The sequence below is a fragment of the Geotrypetes seraphini genome, chromosome 4 (assembly GCF_902459505.1).
Source record: "Geotrypetes seraphini chromosome 4, aGeoSer1.1, whole genome shotgun sequence".
Lineage (NCBI taxonomy): Eukaryota > Metazoa > Chordata > Amphibia > Gymnophiona > Dermophiidae > Geotrypetes > Geotrypetes seraphini.
Window position 1 is genome coordinate 283,954,236 of NC_047087.1, and position 19,014 is coordinate 283,973,249.

Genomic DNA, 19,014 nt, shown 5'->3' on the forward strand with positions numbered 1-19,014 from the left:
CGCAAATTTTTCCCCAAATGGGCCGAGATCGCGTCCGATCAGTGGGTCCTTGAGGTGGTGCGGGACGGTTACGCTCTGGAGTTTACCCGCTCTCTGCCGGACCTTTTCCTCGCTTCTCCATGTCAGACTCCATGGAAGACGCAGGCTTTTCGTCAGACCCTTCAGCGTTTGCTAGATCTCGAGGCAGTGGTGCCGGTGTCCCCTACGGAGTGGGGCACCGGCAGGTACTCCATTTACTTTGTGGTGGCCATAAAGGAGGGGACCTTTCGGCCCATCCTGGATGTCTCTCGATCTGACGGAGGCCTACTTGCAGGTTCCAATTCGGGCCTCTCATCAGCACTTCCTTCGTTTTGCGATCTTGGGGCGGCACTTTCAGTTCTGTGCGCTTCCCTTTGGTCTGGCCACGGCTCCTCGGACGTTCACCACGGTAATGGTGGTCGTCGCGGCAGCCTTGCGGTCGGTGGGCATCCTGGTTCTCCCCTACCTGGACGACTGGTTGATTCGGGCAAAGTCGTTGCAGGAGAGCTCCCGGGTTACGGCTCGGGTGGTGGAGTTTCTCCGGTCGCTGGGCTGGGTGGTCAACCTTTCCAAGAGTCGGTTGGTCCCGGCTCAGCGTCTGGAGTGCCTTGGGGTTATGTTCGACATCTCCTTGGGGAAGGTCTTCCTTCCAGAGGCCCGGGTGAGCAAATTGCAATCTCAGATTCGCCTGCTTTTGGCGTCCCGGGGTCCTCGGGCGCGAGATTTCCTCCAAGTCCTGGGGTCAATGGCGGCGTCCCTGGACGTGGTGAGGTGGGCGCGGGCCCACATGCGTCCTCTTCAGTATGCTCTGCTCCGGAGGTGGTCTCCCCGGAGGCAAGATTTGGATGTTCCGGTTCCCCTGCGAGGTTTGGCGCGCTGCAGTCTGCGCTGGTGGCTCCGGACCCCTCACCTGGTTCAGGGGGTGGGTCTGGATCTCCCGCAGTGGACGGTGCTCCTTACGGATGCGAGTCTCCTCGGTTGGGGGGCTCAGTTTATGGGCCACTCAGCTCGGGGCACCTGGTCCGCGGAGGAGGCCTCCTGGTCGATCAACGAGTTGGAGACCAGAGCGGTCAGGCTGGCGCTGTTAGCTTTCCACTCCCTTTTGCTGGGCAAGTCGGTCAGAGTCCTGTCGGACAATGCCACGGCGGTGGCTTATGTCAATCGTCAGGGGGGCACCAAGAGCACTCCTGTGGCGCAGGAGGCGGCTCGGCTCATGGTTTGGGCGGAGTCCCATCTTCTGGACCTCTCGGCTTCTCATATAGCCGGGGTAGAAAATGTTCAGGCAGACTTCCTCAGTCGTCACTTCCTGGATCCAGGAGAGTGGTTTCTCGGCGCCGGAGCGTTTCGGTTGATAGTGCAAGATTGGGGGCAGCCCCTGATGGACCTGATGGCCACGAGTGGCAACGCCAAAGTGCCCCGCTTCTTCAGTCGTCGCAGGGAAGGGCTGGCCGAGGGTCTGGATGCTCTGGTCCAGCCGTGGCCAACGGAGGGGCTGTTGTATGTGTTCCCTCCTTAGCCGCTGGTGGGCAGAGTGCTTCTTCGCATTGTTCACCATCCTGGTTTGGTGGTGCTGGTGGCTCCGGATTGGCCTCGACGTCCGTGGTATGCGGATCTGGTGAGACACCTGGTGGCGGTTCCTCTTCCTCTGCCTCTCTCGGACGACCTTCTGATGCAGGGTCCCATTCCCTTGTTCGACCCGTCTCTCTTCTGTCTTACGGCGTGGCTCTTGAAAGGGGTCGCCTTAGCAAGAAGGGATATTCAGACAAGGTGATCGCTACACTGTTGGGGTCCCGGAGGCTTTCTACCTCTCGGGCTTATGTGCGGGTTTGGCGTCTCTTTGAGGAATGGTGTCGGGCGCGGGGAGTGACCTCTTTTCGCGCTTCTCTGCCTAACATTCTAGAGTTCTTGCAGGATGGCCTGGATAGAGGCCTGGCTTGGTCTTCTCTCCGGGTTCATCTTGCGGCCCTGTCGACCTTTCGAGGGTTGGTGTCAGGTCAGCGTTTATCGGCTCTTCCTGATGTGATTCGGTTTCTGCGGGCGGCCAAGTTGCTTAGGCCTCCCCTACGGCCCTCGGTTCCCTCTTGGGATCTTACTCTGGTTCTCTCTGTTTTGGTGCGCCCGCCTTTCGAGCCCTTGGACGACTGTTCTTTGAAGGACCTTTCTTTGAAGGCGGTCTTTTTGGTGGCCATTACTTCTGCTAGGAGTATTTCTGAGCTGCAGGCTTTCTCTTGTAGGGCTCCCTTCTTGGAGTTGTCTAGGGAGCGGGTCGTCTTGCGGCCTGTTCCTTCCTTTCTGCCGAAGGTTGTTTCTCTTTTCATGTCAATCAATCGGTGGTTCTCCCGGTCTTGGGTGGTCGGGAGGGCTCTTCTGAGCAACGGCAGCTGCGCAAGTTGGATGTCGGTTGGGTCCTTCGCTCTGATGTGCAGCGGACCCAGGAATTCCGGAAGTCCGATCATCTCTTTGTCCTCCTGGCTGGTCCTCGTCGGGGAGCTGGCGCTTCTAAGGCTACTATTGCGCGCTGGATCAAGGAGACGATTGCTTCCGCTTATCTTCTGAAACAGCAGCCTGTTCCAGAGTTTCTCAAGGCTCATTCCACTCGGGGTCAGGCGGCTTCTTGGGCTGAGTCGTCGCTCGTGCCTCCGGTGGATATTTGTAAGGCTGCGGTTTGGTCCTCCTTGTATTCTTTTGTTAGACATTATCGGGTAGATGTTCAGGCGCGTCGGGACGCGGTGTTCGGTGAGCGTGTTCTGGTATCGGCCCTTCGGGGGTCCCGCCCGTGAGAGGGACTGCTTTGGTACGTCCCATTCGTAAAGTTAACCTCTACTGGTCTGGAGAGTGCTAAAGAAGGAGAAATTAGGTTCTTACCTGCTAATTTACTTTCTTTTAGCTTCTCCAGACCAGTAGAGGTCCCCACCCTGTCTGTTGTTGTTGTTGTTGTTGGGGCTGTTTTCGCGGGCAGTTTTTGTTTTTTGCTGCGGGTTCTAGTATTTTTCTAGGGCCGGGGAGAATTAAAGAACAGCGGCTGTGGCTCGGCTGGCTTAGCTGGCGAGCTGTGGGGACATTTTCCTTCGGGTATTTCTCCTCTGCATTTTCCAACAGCATTTGGGTATGTTATTTGTTACTCCTGTTCGGAGTATTGTTTTCTTCCTGTTTTCCAGTTCTTGGTTCTGCTTGGCTATTCGGCAGACTGAGGGAAATAGAGAAGGGAGGATAGTATATACTGTCCCAAAGTTTTGTTTTCAGTCTCCACCTGCTGGTCATGATTAGATATATACCCATTCGTAAAGTTAACCTCTACTGGTCTGGAGAAGCTAAAAGAAAGTAAATTAGCAGGTAAGAACCTAATTTCTCCTTATCTACATTTGTCCTGGTGAGACCACACTTGGACCCCTGAGGAAGGCACTTGGGTCGAAACATGGACCGTGTTGGGTCCCTTTTTCCAAGTTGTGGATATTTTATTGACTTTTCTATTTGAATAAAAGTCTCAATCAGGAACATCGCTTTCCATAAGAACATAAGAATTGCCGCTGCTGGGTCAGAACAGTAGTCCATTTTGCCCAGCATTCCGCTCACATGGCGGCCCTTAGGTCAAAGACCAGTGCCCTAACTGAGACTAGCCTTACCTGCGTACGTTCTGGTTCAGCAAGAACTTGTCTAACTTTGTCTTGAATCCCTGGAAGGATTCCAGTTTTCTACCAATCTCTGGGTGAAGAAGATCTTCCTTACATTTGTACAGAATCTGTCCTCTTTCAACTTTAGAGAGTGCCCTCTCGTTCTCTCTCCCTTGGAGAGGGTGAACAACCTGTCTTCATCTACTAAGTCTATTTCCTTCATTATAATGTTTCAATCATGTCCCCTCGCAGTCTCCTCTTTTCAAGGAAGAAGAGGCCCAGTTTCTCTAATCTCTCACTGTACAGCAACTCCTCCAGCCCCTTAACCATTTTAGTCGCTCATGTACAGCGACCAGACGCAGTATTCCAGGTGAGGGCGTACCATGACCCGGTACAGCGGCATGATAACCTTCTCCGATCTGTTCGTGATCCCCTTCTTAATCAATCCTAGCATTCGGTTCACCCTTTTCACCACCACCACGCATTGCGCGGATGGCTTCATTGACTTGTCGACCAGTACTCCCACAGTTGTTTGGTTTGGATTTTCATTTCATCTGTGGATTACACGGATCAGCTTTTTGGTTGGCCAGACATATTTTATAAACTATAGGAAATGTTCCATAACAAAAACTTTAAAAGAACAAGGTATTATGAGGTGATGCAGGTGGGACCAAATTCAGAGGAAGCATGAGAAAATGCTGCTTTCTTGAGGGGGAGCATAGATGCCTGAAAAACCTGCCAAAGGTGTATCAGAGAGTCCCTTAGCGGAAGGTCATTTAATGTAATTTAGTCTAAATCACAAAAAGGCCTTCCTATGACAGATGAAATATCTTCAGTTATCTGCTGGAATAACCTACCAGCAGAGGTGGTGGAAGCCGCCTGTGAAAGAATTCAAGCAAGCTGCATGTGAGAAATGGGACCTTCACATTTTCAATCTAGAAAAAGCCTTATCATATTCCTAGTGGGGACTAGCCAGCTATCTCCTCTATATTGCATTATTAGTTAAAGTACACTTCTCCCTCCGTATTCGCGGTTTCAGCAATTGTGGTTTTTTTTTTTTTGTTGTTTTTTTTTTTTTTGAGTTCAATATTTTTTATTGAGTTTTTTGAAAAAATATAAGAAACAGTTCAAGTACAGGGTATCAAAAAATAAAACAAAACATTTAGTATAACAAATATTCAGTTGTATTGTGCAATGTAGAATTGAATCGTTTTAAAAGATCTAAAGTACTAGGACTGTTCATGAAAAGATAATAAAAGAAAAGATAAGAGGAAAGAGAAATTGAAAGAAGAAAGAAAAAGAATAAAATGAGGAAAAAGATGAAGGTAAAGAAAAAGAAGATGAAGAAGAGAGGAGTGTCTATGAAATAGATTGAACATATGAGTCTAGGAATTTCCAGGGTGATTTACATTGTGTCAAACTTTTGGAAAGTCGAATTATATTTTTCTTTTCATAAGCATATGATTCAAATTTATGATACATGCTCAAAGAATTCCACCAAAAGGTATAGTTTAGTAATGAAGAGGACTTCCAATTTTTCAAGATGTGCATAAGGGCAGTCACAAACATTGCATCAATGAGTTTAGGAGGACAGTTAGACTGTGTAAAACAAGGGTGTTGAGATCGGAGAATTATAATGTCAAAGGAAATTTCTTCTGAACAATTGGTAATAGACTTTATGGTGTCCCAAATGCATGTCCAAAAGGAACGAACTTTAGCACAGTGAAAAAGCATGTGATCAAGAGTCCCAGCTTCTTTCATACAATTCCAACATATAGAGTCTTGTTTTAGGTTAGCTTTCCACATCCGAAAGGGTGTCCATACCGCATTCCACATAATGAAGAACATTGATTGTGAGACTCTGGATGATAAAAGAGGTCGGTTTGTCGATGACCAGAAGAGTTCCCAGTCAACATCAGTAAGTGAGGTTGTCAGCATAGATTCCCAATGTTTCATGGAATGAGAGGAAAATGTGAAAGAGTGATCTCTTAGAATACTATAAAAGAGAGATATCGCTTTACCTTTTGATATAGCCAATGTGGACCAGTGATACAAGGTGTGAATGGATGTCATATAATCAAAGCGTATAGACATAGAAGATAACGTCTTAGTAAGAGAAAGCCACTGTGAGTAAGCAGAAGGAGACAATGAGTAAGTAGAGCAAATTGTGACAAAGGGAACAAACGAAGTGAGAGTGGTTATCTGATGGAGAGACCACAAACCAGCCCGCTGCCACCTTTTCCATGAAAGAGATTTACTATTGATTTGGATTTTGGGGTTATTCCAAATGGACAAGAGTGGACTGTCTTTAATTGAAATCTCTGCGATTACGTCTAGTATGTGAAGGGCATGCTGCGTTGCACTCAATAAGGAGTATTTTCTCAAAAGTTTGGGCACTGGCACCGTCAACAAGCATGAAACATGTAATGGTGCACATAAAAACCGTTCCAGGTCAAACCAGGTTGGTGAGTCTTGGGTACTAGGGTTAATAATCCAATAGGCTCCATATTTGGCCAATGATGCGATATAATAAAAATGAAAATCTGGTACATTCAAACCCCCATTAATTTTAGAGGCTTTCAGCTTGTCGAGAGCAATACGAGGTTTTTTGTTGTTCCACACAAAGTCAGATATTTTCTTATTCAACCAATGAAAAAATTTCTTCTTGCATAAGGAGGGAAGCATTGAGAGGGTATAGTTTATCTGAGGAGTAAGGGTCATTTTGATAGAAGCTATTCTGCCCCACCATGAAAGGAAGAGTGGAGACCAACGAGACAGGGTGTTAAGAACTAAACTTTTAATTTTAGATATGTTTAGATCTTGAGTTTGAATCGGATCTTTATGTATTAACACTCCCAAGTATTTTACAGCTCCGTGTGACCACGTGAAGGGAAATTGGGCGAGATCTGAGGGGTAAATAAGATCATTAAGAGGGAAAATTTCTGATTTTTCCCAGTTAACTGAGTATCCAGAAAGCTTGGAGTAATGAGAGACAATATTAACGAGTGAGGGAAGGGAAGCAACAGGATCTCGGATAAAGAGAAGGACATCATCAGCGTATGCTGCTAATTTGATATGACAATAAGTGGTTTCAATTCCTGTTATTGTTGGGCATTGTCGGATAGCAGAGAGGAGAGGTTCCAACGCTAAATTAAATAGCAGCGGCGACAGAGGGCAGCCCTGGCGAGTGCCTCTATGTAGGGAGAATTTGTTGGAGAGAGAATTATTAATTAAAATGCGAGCTGTGGGTTGATGATATAAAGTTTTAATCCAATCTGTATAGAACGGGCCAAAATTGTACCACTTTAAAATTTGGAATAGAAAAGGCCATTCAACTCGGTCAAAGGCCTTTTCGGCATCTATGGCCAAACCGATTACGGGATCTGAGAGTGTTTTAGCATGGGCATTAATATGATGAAAGAGGCGTATATTGTCTCCTATAAACCTTTGTTTAATAAACCCCGTTTGATCTTTGTGAATAAGAGAGGGGATCACTTTGTTGAGTCTCAGTGCAAGAAGTTTTGCCATGATCTTGTAATCTAAATTAAGAAGAGAAATGAGGTCAATTCGGATCATAGTGCAAGAGCAAGTCGAGGAAACAAAGCTTCTCCGTGGGAAAATTGAAGAACTAAACTCTCAGTTTGTCGACGCGCGCCAACGACTTGACGCTCTTGAAGAAAAAACGGCTGATCTGCAATCAACACAAACGCTAGTAAATAAACATGAAAAATTGATTACCACCCTGCAACGAGACATGGAAGACCTTTACAACCGCAGCAGAAGATCCAACCTGAGAATCATTGGATTACCTGAATCAACAGAGGGCTCTGATATGATTTCCTTCTTGTCTAATTTTCTGCCTAAAACTCTCGGTCTTGTCTTCTCTCCTCCGTTGGAAATAGAGCACGCTCACCGTGTACCTTCTCATCTTTCATCACATGCTTCCTCTCCTCGACCCATAGTGGCAAAGTTGCTCAGATTTCAACACACGTTGCAAATCCTTACAGCTGCAAAATCTAAACCTCAACTTCTTCACCAAGGCAGAAAGTTCTTTATAGTTCCAGACCTGGCCAAATCCACGGCCTTGAAGAGAAAAGCATTTCTTTCCCATCGACAGGAGCTTAAAGATATAGGAGCCAAGTATGGTCTTATGTACCCAGCAAGGATGAAAGTGACCTACAACAACCGCACTTCTTCATATACTGACCCTAAAGACTTAGTTGCATTTCTGGAATCTTTAAAAATGCGCTGACATGATTTGCTGCAAACATACTCACTTGTTTCTCAGTTATATCGCAAATATTGATAAGCACACCAATTTTCAAGTTATTGATATTGTATGGGTGTGGGGTTCTTTGCTAGCTTTCCCATTTGTGTTATATCTTTATGCTCACAGGAGCACCCATAAAAATTTTTAACTCTATCTATGAGAATGTGATCCTTTGTGATGACATTTTTTACTTTTTCTCTACTACCTATATGCTCTTTCTTTTACTTTCTGACAGGAGTGTCTACCTTAAACATTATCTTTGCTATATACACACATTGAACATGTGCAAAATATACTGCAATATAGTAATTTATTTAAAAGATTATGGCTGACTTGCATATTTTTTCTTTTAATGTGAATGGACTAAATCATCCCATTAAGAGGAAAAAGATAGCTAACTATATTTTTAATAAGCACCCTGATGTGGTTTTTTTTAGCAATTGTGGTTTTGATTATTCGCAGTTTTTATCTTGCTGGCTCCTCCCCCTAAATTACATCAGCTTGCATAGAAAAATTGCTGATTCCAAGTGTTTACAGAGAAAATCACCGATTCCCAGCACTTTCTTCACCGTATTTTGCCTCTCCTTCAAGAACAGGCCAGGTTTCCCACCATGTTATTCGCGGTTTCACCATATTCACGATGGTTTTTAATAGAAAACAGCGAATAACATATGAAAAAGTTATTCGCGGTTTTTCTGTATTCACGGGCCTGTTAATCCCCTATCACAGCGAATACAGAGGGAGAAGTGTAGTCTGAAGAGGATGGTCTTTATCACTTTCCTGAATATGTTTGCATCATTTTTTCTCTTGATATTCACAGATAAGAAGCCAAACTACCTGAAGGCCCTCTCACATGTACTGAATTCTCTACCAAAGCAAGTCTTAATGCCAGAGCTGCCCTCGGTGAGTGCTTGCATATTTATAGAGACTGGGGGGAAGCAGAGATTGTGTGAGAGTAAGAAGGGAGACTTCAGTTACATAAAACAATTTTTCCAGGATTGGTTTCAGATCCCTTTCTTAGTGGCTCTGGTAGCTGGAAAATAAAATACTACTTCCATCCACCACTTTAATTGTAGCCATTGTGGCTCAGTAAGAGTATTCGGAAGTTCTGGCTTCTGTTATTGAACAATGTTCCCCTTAATCTGGTAGATGTTACCAACCTCCCATTAACAAAGAGCAGGGCTGGATTACTCCTTTTAGCAAAGAGTAGGATGCAGATACCTGTGCATTGAGCAGCACAGAATTTGAGGGTGAAAATATCCTGTACCACCCCATGGAGCATGATTCTCAAAGGGGACTGAGGGTAGGGGCTTGTGAGCTGAAAGATGAACAGTGTTCCCCTGGTCATTTGCAGTATTCTCCAACTGCCTCTTCCTGTACTAAAGTCAGACTTCACCAATCAGGAGCTGTGTGTCAAAGCAGCTCCTGATTGGTCAAGCCCTACTTTAGTACAGGAAGAGGCAGTTGGAGCATACCGTGAGTGATTTATTTCACTCGCCGGTGCTCCAGCTGCCCTCTCCTTCCTCCCCAGGTGAAAAACCATATTCGTGATTTTTCGATATTCGGGGGGGGGGGGGTTCCTGGAACAGAACCCCCGCGAATATCGGGGGAGTACTGTATTGGCTTAGTCTCTGATCATTGCCATCCATTTATAGTGCCATGTTCCTGGGGTTGATGGGGAAGGGGAGTGAGGATTGTAAAATATTGTAATGCAGAAAAAGGCTCTCATTAACATGATGTATGATGAAGTAAAGCAGTAAAAAGGGGGACCCAACATAGTCTGTGTTTCGGAGAAATATGTCTTCTTCAGGGGTCCAAATTGTCCTATGCTTCGCTAATAGAGAACCGTATGGAATACAACAGTGTTGTATAAAGTCCTTAAATTCGTGAATTGAAGGCAAGACTACAGCCCGTCTATAGTCTTGCCTTCAATTCACAAATTTAAGGACTTTATTCAACACTGTTGTATTCCACATGGTTCTCTATTAGCGAAGCATAGAACAATTTGAACTAAAGTGATACGACAGTTGACACCATAGCCTATATATCTCTGATTTGTTTTAAGGGGGGGTGTCAAGTGGTGCTTATCTTATACCTTGTTGTTGTAATATAAATGTCTGACCTTGTTTCCCTTTTCCCATGTGCAGTTGTTGTCTCTCTTGCTTGAGGCCTTGTCCTGCCCTGATCGCGTCGTCCAGTTGTCCACCTTGACATGTCTAGAGCCTTTGCTGCTGGACGCTTCCCAGATACTGAGCCTGCACATGGACACTCTTGTTATGAAGCTGCTCAGTCTCACCTGCAGTCCTGCCATGGTGAGGGCAGAAATCCAAGGAAAAACAAAATGCAGCCAGTAGCTCCACCTGCTGAAATCGCTGAATGTAACAGTTCATGATCTTGCTCTTGTTCTCACTTAGCCATGCCTGTGACATGTCACAGCATGATTATAATTGTCAACTAGTTGCGTTTCTACAGTGTTTTTTAAAAACTCTAGAGGTAATCCTGAGCCAGTGGCAGTTGGATTTTGGGTCATTCCATATCAAGTGGTCCAGAGCTCCCTTCTCAGCCATCCCAGAAATTGATGAAATTTTTCAGGGACCTCTAATGAAGATAGTCAGAGTTTTGGGGCATGGTCTCAACTAGTCCAGAGTTTGGGGCTCCTTTTATTTGGGCCACCTTTTTAGTATCTGTGGAAGATGTCGAGTAGAGACCTTCCTTGAAATTGGACCAGTAGATATGGAATTACCCTTTTTTCAACTGCCATTAGTTTGTTGGTTTTTTGTTGTTTTTTTTTAAATAGCTAGTTATTCAGCAGCATTAACTGAATAAAGGAGTAGTGCTGAATATCTGGGTATAACTTGTCCACTGCCAATGACACAGGTATCAACAATATTCAGACGTGTAACTAGATGACGTTAGGACAGCTTTTTTGGTATCCTAATTTTATCCATGTATTTACCTAGTTAGCAGACTGATTATTGACAACTCCGTTCAGGCTCCAGCTTTACCACTCCACCACTAGTCAGCTAGTGCCAAGCCAATCTTTCCAGATTTTCATCAGTGTTGCCTAGATAATGAGCTGTAAAATGGGTCTTATCCAAGTAAGAATAACCTAGAGGGCAATCAAAACCTTTTTTTTTTTTTTGCTTGTTTCAGTCGAAACCAAACATCTGACTACATTTTGTTGCTCGGTTTTGGCTGAAATCAGCTGCTTCTAGTTAATTCTTTGCACCCTCCTCCTTCCCCTGGGACCTGCCTTACAAGCATCGGTGGTCCAGTGGTGCAGCCAGGGTTGGCATGAATTCCAATTGCTGCTGCCCCTGTTGACTGTCTTGTAAAAATGGCTGCAGCAGTTAAAAGCAGCAGTCTCGCAAGAATGCCACCAAAGGTGCACAACACGCATGCTCACAAGAAGCGGAGCAAGGCGGTTGTGATGACATGAAATCCCTTGAAGCAGGTTATGTTTAACTGAAATGCTTGGATTGCGAGTGTCGGGAGTTTTACAATATCAGCGCTGGATAAGTAGTCACTGGTAGGTATTTATTTCAGCTATGGAGTTGAGATTGTCACATTTTTTGACTATTTTGGACATTACGGGTGATTAAAGGTTAAAAATGACTGGAGAAAGTGGGCCACAGGATTAAAAGCTTACTACTACTTATCACTTATACAGTGCTGAAAAGCGTATGCAGTGCTGTACATTTTGATATTTATAGATGGTCCCATCTCGGAAGAGCTTACAATCTAACTTGGACAGGCATGACATAGAGGATAGGGGATGCAGAACCCAAGGTGAGGGGAGTTAGGAGTTGAAAGCACTCTCAAAGAGGTGGGCTTTTAAACAGGCCTCGAACACTGCCATAGAGATTCAGACAGCTTGTTCCAAGCATATGTTGCAGCAAGGCAGAAGGGACGGAGTCTGGAGTTGCCAGTAAAAGAGCTTACATAATAAAATTGGGATCTGGAATAGGAGGCCCTATGATCTATTTGTACTGAGCATTTCTGATGTCTTTCTCAACGTACACTAATGAGTAAAGTATAAATATTAACACAATTCTTTTTCATGCAGCTCCACCATGGTTGCCAGATTGAGCACTGTATAAATTTATAAACGTGTCCCCCCATTTCTTTACTGCTAAAGGTTGCGGCAGCCATTTTGAGACTGGAGCCAGCATGGATAGGCAATTTAGTCAACCCTTGTTGCAGATTAATTCCACTGAATATTGACCCCCTCAGTTTACTACAGATATAAATAATTGTGTGCTATAATATTGGAATGAAAAACCTGTCAAATTATTTTATCATTAATCTACTTGCAGTAGAGTATTGTTATTTTTCTTATGCTTTTCTTATGTACTTTAGTTTTTAATTAGTTCTTCCTTCTCCTATGTTTTCTGCTATGTACTTTAGTCTTAATTACATGTGAACCAAGTCAAACTCCACTGGGAGATGACCCAGTATATAAACCAAAGATTAGATTAGATTTTATCATCCTATGATCTCGTAATGCATCACAGGGAGCTCTTCCTATGCCCCTAGACCAGTGGTCTCAAACGCAAACCCTTTGCAGTGCCACATTTTGGATTTGTAAGTACTTGGAGGGCCTCAGAAAAAATAGTTAATGTCTTATTAAAGAAATGACAATTTTGCATGAGGTAAAACTCTTTATAGTTTATAAATCTTTCCTTTTGTATAAGTCTTAATAATAATATTGTAATTTATAGCTAACGAGACATACTCGTATGATCAAGAAACTGTTTTATATTACTTTTGTGATTATGATAAACATACTGAGGGCATCAAAATAGTACCTGGCAGGCCGCAAGTTTGAGACCACTGCCCTAGACTGAATCCATTCCTCCTGCTTGCTGTATTGAGTTAACATTACTTGCTGAATGTATGGCTGCTCAGCATGGTATATTGAGGGATTCAAGTATCCTATAAGCAGGTGCCGCTGGTACCTGGTGCTGTTTCAGCTTTAATTCTCCCGTTTCCTTTTCTTAGGCTGTTCGGATTGCTGCATTACAATGTGTGCACGCTCTCACCAGACTGCCACTCCATGTGGTAAGTGTCACCTTCTTGTTCTGAGTTATGCTTCTGGATAGGCCTAAGCTTATCTTTAATTTTGTTTGTCCTCATGCAAAGAAATACAGCATATATTATCTACAGCTAAAACTTTGTAGCTTTTAAATGTGTAGAAAAGCTAAAGTATTTGTGTAGGATACAGTTTGTTCTGTCACTTTTTAATCCCATAAGAGAGGCTTTCACATCACAATGATATACACTAGTAGCGTAGCGGGGGTGAGTGATTCTTCCCGTGTATGAGCAACATCACGAACTTCCTACCCGTGTTGTGTCAGCTATCCCTCTGACATCACTTCCTAGGTGCAGGGCCTGGAAGTGATGTCAGAGAGGCGACACCGATGCAGGCAGCAAGTTCATAATGATACACAGGGAAAATTAAAAAGGTACAAGGGAAGGGGGCGCACACACGCAGCAGGGGGGTGGAGGACGGGTGCCGGTGCCCTTACCAAGACCGTGCCCAGGGTGGACCCTTACTACGCCACTGATATACACTTCCCCCTCCATATTTGTTAGTTTGGCACTTGTGACTTTGATTATTCGTGGTTTTTATCTCCTTCCCAGACCTCACCACAACTTACTTGGGGCTGACTCTGACCCACCCATAAGAACATAAGAATAGCCTTACAGGGTCAGAGCCATGGTCTCACGGTGGCCAGTCAAGGTCACTAGCCAAAACCCAAGGTGTAGCAATATTCCATGCTACCTGCCTCCCGCCTCCTGGACCCCTCAACAATTTACTTAGGGCCAACTCTGACCCACCCCTGTCTCCCTCCTGGACCATTCCACAACTTACTTTTTAAAGCCTGGTGGTCTAGCAGTGAGGCAGGGCAGGAGTGATCTTCCTATGCTCTTGCCTCATGCAGAGCCACAAACATAAATGGTTGCCACGAGTTCCCACTGTAGTCTCGCAAGACCATGGGAACTCACAGCAGCCATTTGTTCGTGGTTCTGCACGGGGCAGGAATGTAGGAAGATTGCTCCTTCCCCGCTTCACCACTAGATCACCAGGCTTTAAAAAGTAAGTTGTGGAAGGCAGGCAGGAGGGAGACAGTGGTGGGTAAGAGTTGGCCCTAAGTAAGTTGTAGAGGGGTCTGGGAGGCAGCAGTGGGTCAGAGTCAGCCCTAAAGTTATTTGCAAATTTTTCTTATGCGTGGGTCGGCTTTGCCCCTAACCCCCGCAAATATGAAGGGGGAAGTGTAGATGAAATGTACTTTTGATTTTGGGCTTTATTTCGTGCTTAGAATGGATGTCTCTGCTCTATTCCTGTGTTCCATCAAAATATAAACTATTTCATAAAAGAATGTAAGCTAGATTGCAGATAATTTTGGTGATGATGATTTGACTCTTTTGAGTGCTCCCCTCATTCTGTGTGCTGCTCATATCTAGACTGATGGTTGATTAATGTGGTGGTCATTTTGTGTGTGTCTAGCTTCTCCCCTACAAGATGCAGGTAATCCGGGCACTGGCCAAGCCCTTGGATGATAAGAAGAGGTTGGTGAGGAAGGAAGCTGTCACAGCTCGTGGGGAGTGGTGAGTTCTCATAGCCCTTTGTATGGATAAGGGGGCAGAATGGGTTTAATTAATTCCATCTAGTCCAAGTGGACTAAGTTTATTCTCAAGCTGAGCTGGACCTGCTATAATGAAGACTGTGGAGCTAGTGCAGTAGAACCCTCAGATTGTTCCTTTATCTGGTATCCTGTCAAGAAGTTGAGACCAGCAAACTTTGCGAAGCCGCATCACACTAAACATGGTGGTCGCGGCTTGAGGGCATAAGAGAACTCCTACTTGAACGTTTCAAGTCGAAACTGAAGACCTTTTGATTCAAAGATGCTTTTAAAATATGATTCTCTTCTTTAGCACTCTCCAGACCAGTAGAGGTTAATCTTTACGAATGGGTATATATCCAATCATGACCAGCAGGTGGAGACTGAAAACAAAACTGTGGAATAGTATATAATATATTCCCTTCTCTATTCTCATCAGTCTTCTTTCATTCTCCAGCAGGTGTTGAGTAATCTGTACCCATCTCCCTTGGTAGGGCTGTTGGAATTTGTTTAGGGGGTTTCTAGTCCCTGTTTTTGGCCGGACAGAGCTTGGGCGGGCCCTGTTTGGGTCCATCCGACCTCGGGGGTGTCAAACCCGGTGGGTCTCGAACGGGGTCCCTCCCCCTACTTCCTCCACCTCCCCACATTTTTTTAGAGGAGCCTCAGCAATAAGCCTTGCCCCCTAAATCAAGCAAGGCATATTGCTTTGAGAGCCTGTGGAGTATATTCTAAAAAAAAAAAAAAATCCTGAGGTAGTGCTGGTCTGCAGGGTTGCTTCCCTGTCAGTTTACTGTATTTCTAACCGGCATTTTTTCTTCTAGCTAGGTTGCGTATGGAGCAATTGTGCCCTTCTCCGGGGGAGTGTGACACAATTTGGTCCAGCCGTGAGGCACTGAACTCGGTGGTTTGGGCTGGTGTGGTCATGGAGCTCTGTCGGCAGCGGCTGCAGGCATCCAGAGCTCCCCGGCCTTAGTGCCTCGTGAGCCGGCTGAAGGCAGTGAGGTAGCCTGGTCTGCTCTCACTACCTCCGGAGGGATTCGCCGAACCGCCGATGGTAGGGGAAAAAGGATTCCCTCTTGGCTGATTTTTCAACAGCTGATGCCTGCTTTAGCGTCTGGGACAGTTTAGGTTTTCCAGCCGTTACAGGCCCTGGAGGGGTTATTTTTTGCGGGATCTTCGCCATTTTGACAGACAGTTCCCTCCATTTTGTCTGCAACCTCAGGTGACCTTCCCCCTATATTGCAATCACAGGGGCAGGTTTCAGCAGGGACCCTTGCTGGGGCAGGGAGTCCCTGGGGACCCCCGGGGGGGTTTTGCCCCCAGTTTAATTTCTTTCTTTGTGCAGACAATTGGGGGTCCCAAGTGCCTGGGGGGTTTCATGGGGGGTTTCCCTCTGCGCCCCCTGTGGCTTTGCCTCCCTCTTTTCATTTGGCGTCCCCATCTTGCTGCCCTACTGATTTTATGGAGTTCTCCCCTAACCTTTTGTCTTCTGTATGTTAGTCAGTCTCTTGTATGTTCAATTAATTGCAATTAAATGTATGACCCTATTCTTTTACTATGTCTGTGCACCGCTTAGAATTATGATAAGTGGTGTAACAAATTTTAAATAAACTTGGAAGTGCGCGGACGTCGACATGATGTCATCACAACAATATCCGCATGTGTGAAAGCCCTACAAACAGGGCCCTGAGCTGCCAGTCGGGGGTGCTGGAAGGGAAAAGGCATGAAGAAAGGAGAGGTGCTGGCACAGGCTGATTGCGCCAAAGCCTCTCCTCCTTCCTGGCAGCTTGCGATACACTACTTTCGATTATACTGTATGCATGGACTGTTCACAACTTGTGTTATAGACAACATTACCCACAAAACTAAGTACACACTGACACATTCCATACTACTAGGGCAGCCTGATGTAAAGTGGGAGGGAGAGGGTTGAATCATGAGGAATGAGCAGCTTTCTTTATGTAACTTCTCTTCCTTCCCTCCAGGTTCCTGTTGGGAAGCCCAGGTAGCTGAGACAGTACCTCGAAACAAACCTTGTGTGCACTGACTACAGACAATCTAACCAGGGAGCTGCTTTTCCACCAAGCCATTAACAACAATGCCACGGACCAAGATAACCAACTGTGCCCAGGACAAATGTACTTTGACTCTCAAGCAGAGCAGAAATGGAGAGAACTTATCAAAGCCCAGGCAGGCTTCACCTTGCCAGCTGCTCCTTGCTGATCTTAAACTAACCAATTAAAACAAAACAAAAAAAAAAAACAATGAAAATCTAATTATAGATAGGCTGGACTCTGTTGTACTGGAACTTCCCAAGCACAATTTCACTTTCTTAAATATTCTGCATGGCTTAAAAGGAAAAAGACTCTAAAGTTTAGTAATTTCTAAAGTATATTGTAATTAGTCATTGTGCTGCGTATGACGGGAAAAGTGTGATTTAATAGGATTATGCAATGAAAATCCCCCTTATTTTGGCTGAAAGGTAGGACAGACTGAATTTGTGTGGTTTTAATGTATGTGTTTCACTGATATAAATAATAAATGCAACCTTTTTTTAATATAAAAATGTTTTTGAAACCTTTTATAATTTATATCTTCATTTCTGTTTCATTATAGTCACTATTATGAATGTCATTTCATTGTAGCATAGACGATCTTCAAAGGTCATGATGCCCATATTTGCTTTCTCTAGGAAACCATTGCACTACCACCTCCAACTCTAAAAGCACTGATGCATTGCTTCCTCCTTCCCAGTTCAGGTCTCTAGCTAGTACATAGACCCAGGCAGGCAGTTTCTTTTTCTGGACCTTACTCTTTATTCTAGACAGCTTACACTAGTTAATATATACAGCTCTGTATCTGGTTATGCAGAATACTGTCAGCATAAGAACATAAGAATTACCACTGCTGGGTCACACCAGTGGTCCATCGTGCCCAGCAATCCGCTCATGTGGCGGCCCTCTGGTCAAAGACCAGTGCCCTAACTAAGACTAGCCCTACCTGCATATGTTCTGGTTCAGCAGGACCTTGTCTAACTTTGTCTTGAATCCCTGGAGGGTGTTTTTCCCCTATGACAGCCTCCGGAAGAGCGTTCCAGTTTTCTACCATTCTCTGGGTGAAGAACTTCCTTACGTTCATACAGAATCTATCCCCTTTCAACTTTAGAGAGTGACCTCTCGTTCTCCTACCTTGGAGAGGGTGAACAACCTGTCCTTATCTACTAAGTCGATCCCCTTCAGTACCATGAATGTTTAAATCATGTCCCCTCTCAATCTCCTCTGTTCGAGGGAGAAGAGGCCCAGTTTCTCTAATCCTTCGCTGTACAGCAGCTCCTCCAACCCCTTAACCATCTTAGTCGCTCTTCTCTGGACCCTTTTGAATAGTACCGTGTCCTTCATGTACGGTGACCAGTGCTGGACACAGAACTCCAGGTGAGGGCACACCATGGCCCAGTACAGTGGCATGATAACCTTCTCCAATCTGTTCATGATCCCCTTCTTTATCATTCCTAGCATTTTGTTCACCCTTTTCGCCGCCGCCGCCACACATTGCGCAGACAGCTTCATCGACTTGTCGATCAGAACTCCCAAGTACCGCCCCGGATGTGTTTAAGAAATTGATAGAGTTTCCGCTGGCCTCGTTACTTATGGGTTGCAATTTTGATGTGTGACTGTAACTGGTTTTAGATAGATCAAACATGGTGGGGATTGTCTGCTCATCAATTACAAGGTATATAGGGTGATAAGTGTAGTCCCTAGGAATGTAGTTGGAGCATTTGGGGCCAAATTCTGTAAAGGATGTCTGAAAATCAGGTAGCATGTAGACATCCAGCAGGAAAATGCTGAGCACAATTCTATATAGAGAATCACGCTTAGTGAGTCTAGACATGTCTAAATAGTTAAGACGTCCTTTACAAAATCACCTTTTAGACATCTTCACATCTATAACATTATCATGTCTCATTATTATGTCATTAGAATGGTGATTTTATGTTGTTTTTCATTAAAATTGTATGCAGTAACATAACATAAGAAGAACATAAGCAATGCCTCTGCTGGGTCAGACCTGAGGTCCATCGTGCCCAGCAGTCCACTCTCGCAGCGGCCCAACAAGTCCTGGACTTGTGTAGTAATCCTTTATCTATACCCCTCTATCCCCTTCTCCAGCAAGAAATTGTCCAATCCTTTCTTAAACCCTGTTACCGTACTCTGCCCTATTACGTCCTCTGGAAGCGCATTCCAGGTGTCCACCACACGTTGGGTAAAGAAGAACTTCCTAGCATTCGTTTTGAATCTGTCCCCTTTCAACTTTTCTGAATGCCCTCTTGTTCTTTTATTTTTTGAAAGTTTGAAGAATCTGTCCCTCTCTACTCTCTCTATGCCCTTCATGATCTTGTAAGTCTCTATCATATCCCCTCTAAATCTCCTCTTCTCCAGAGAAAAGAGACCCAGTTTGTCCAGTCTCTCAGTATATGAAAGGTTTTCCATAC

General features: G+C 44.9%; 1 protein-coding gene across 3 annotated transcripts in view; it reads left to right on the forward strand.

The window, feature by feature from the left end:
* The window catches only part of MMS19 (MMS19 homolog, cytosolic iron-sulfur assembly component), a 210,848-nt gene extending 194,007 nt beyond the window's left edge, over positions 1-16,841 (forward strand). For all 3 annotated transcript variants that reach the window (XM_033940777.1, XM_033940775.1, XM_033940776.1), the window contains exons 27-31: positions 8,720-8,802; positions 10,047-10,211; positions 12,901-12,960; positions 14,411-14,511; positions 16,511-16,841. In XM_033940777.1, the coding sequence (XP_033796668.1) occupies positions 8,720-8,802; positions 10,047-10,211; positions 12,901-12,960; positions 14,411-14,511; positions 16,511-16,538 (437 nt within the window). In that variant the 3' untranslated portion in view covers positions 16,539-16,841. The remainder of the gene's footprint in view (positions 1-8,719; positions 8,803-10,046; positions 10,212-12,900; positions 12,961-14,410; positions 14,512-16,510) is intronic.
* The last annotated feature ends 2,173 nt before the right edge of the window (positions 16,842-19,014 follow it).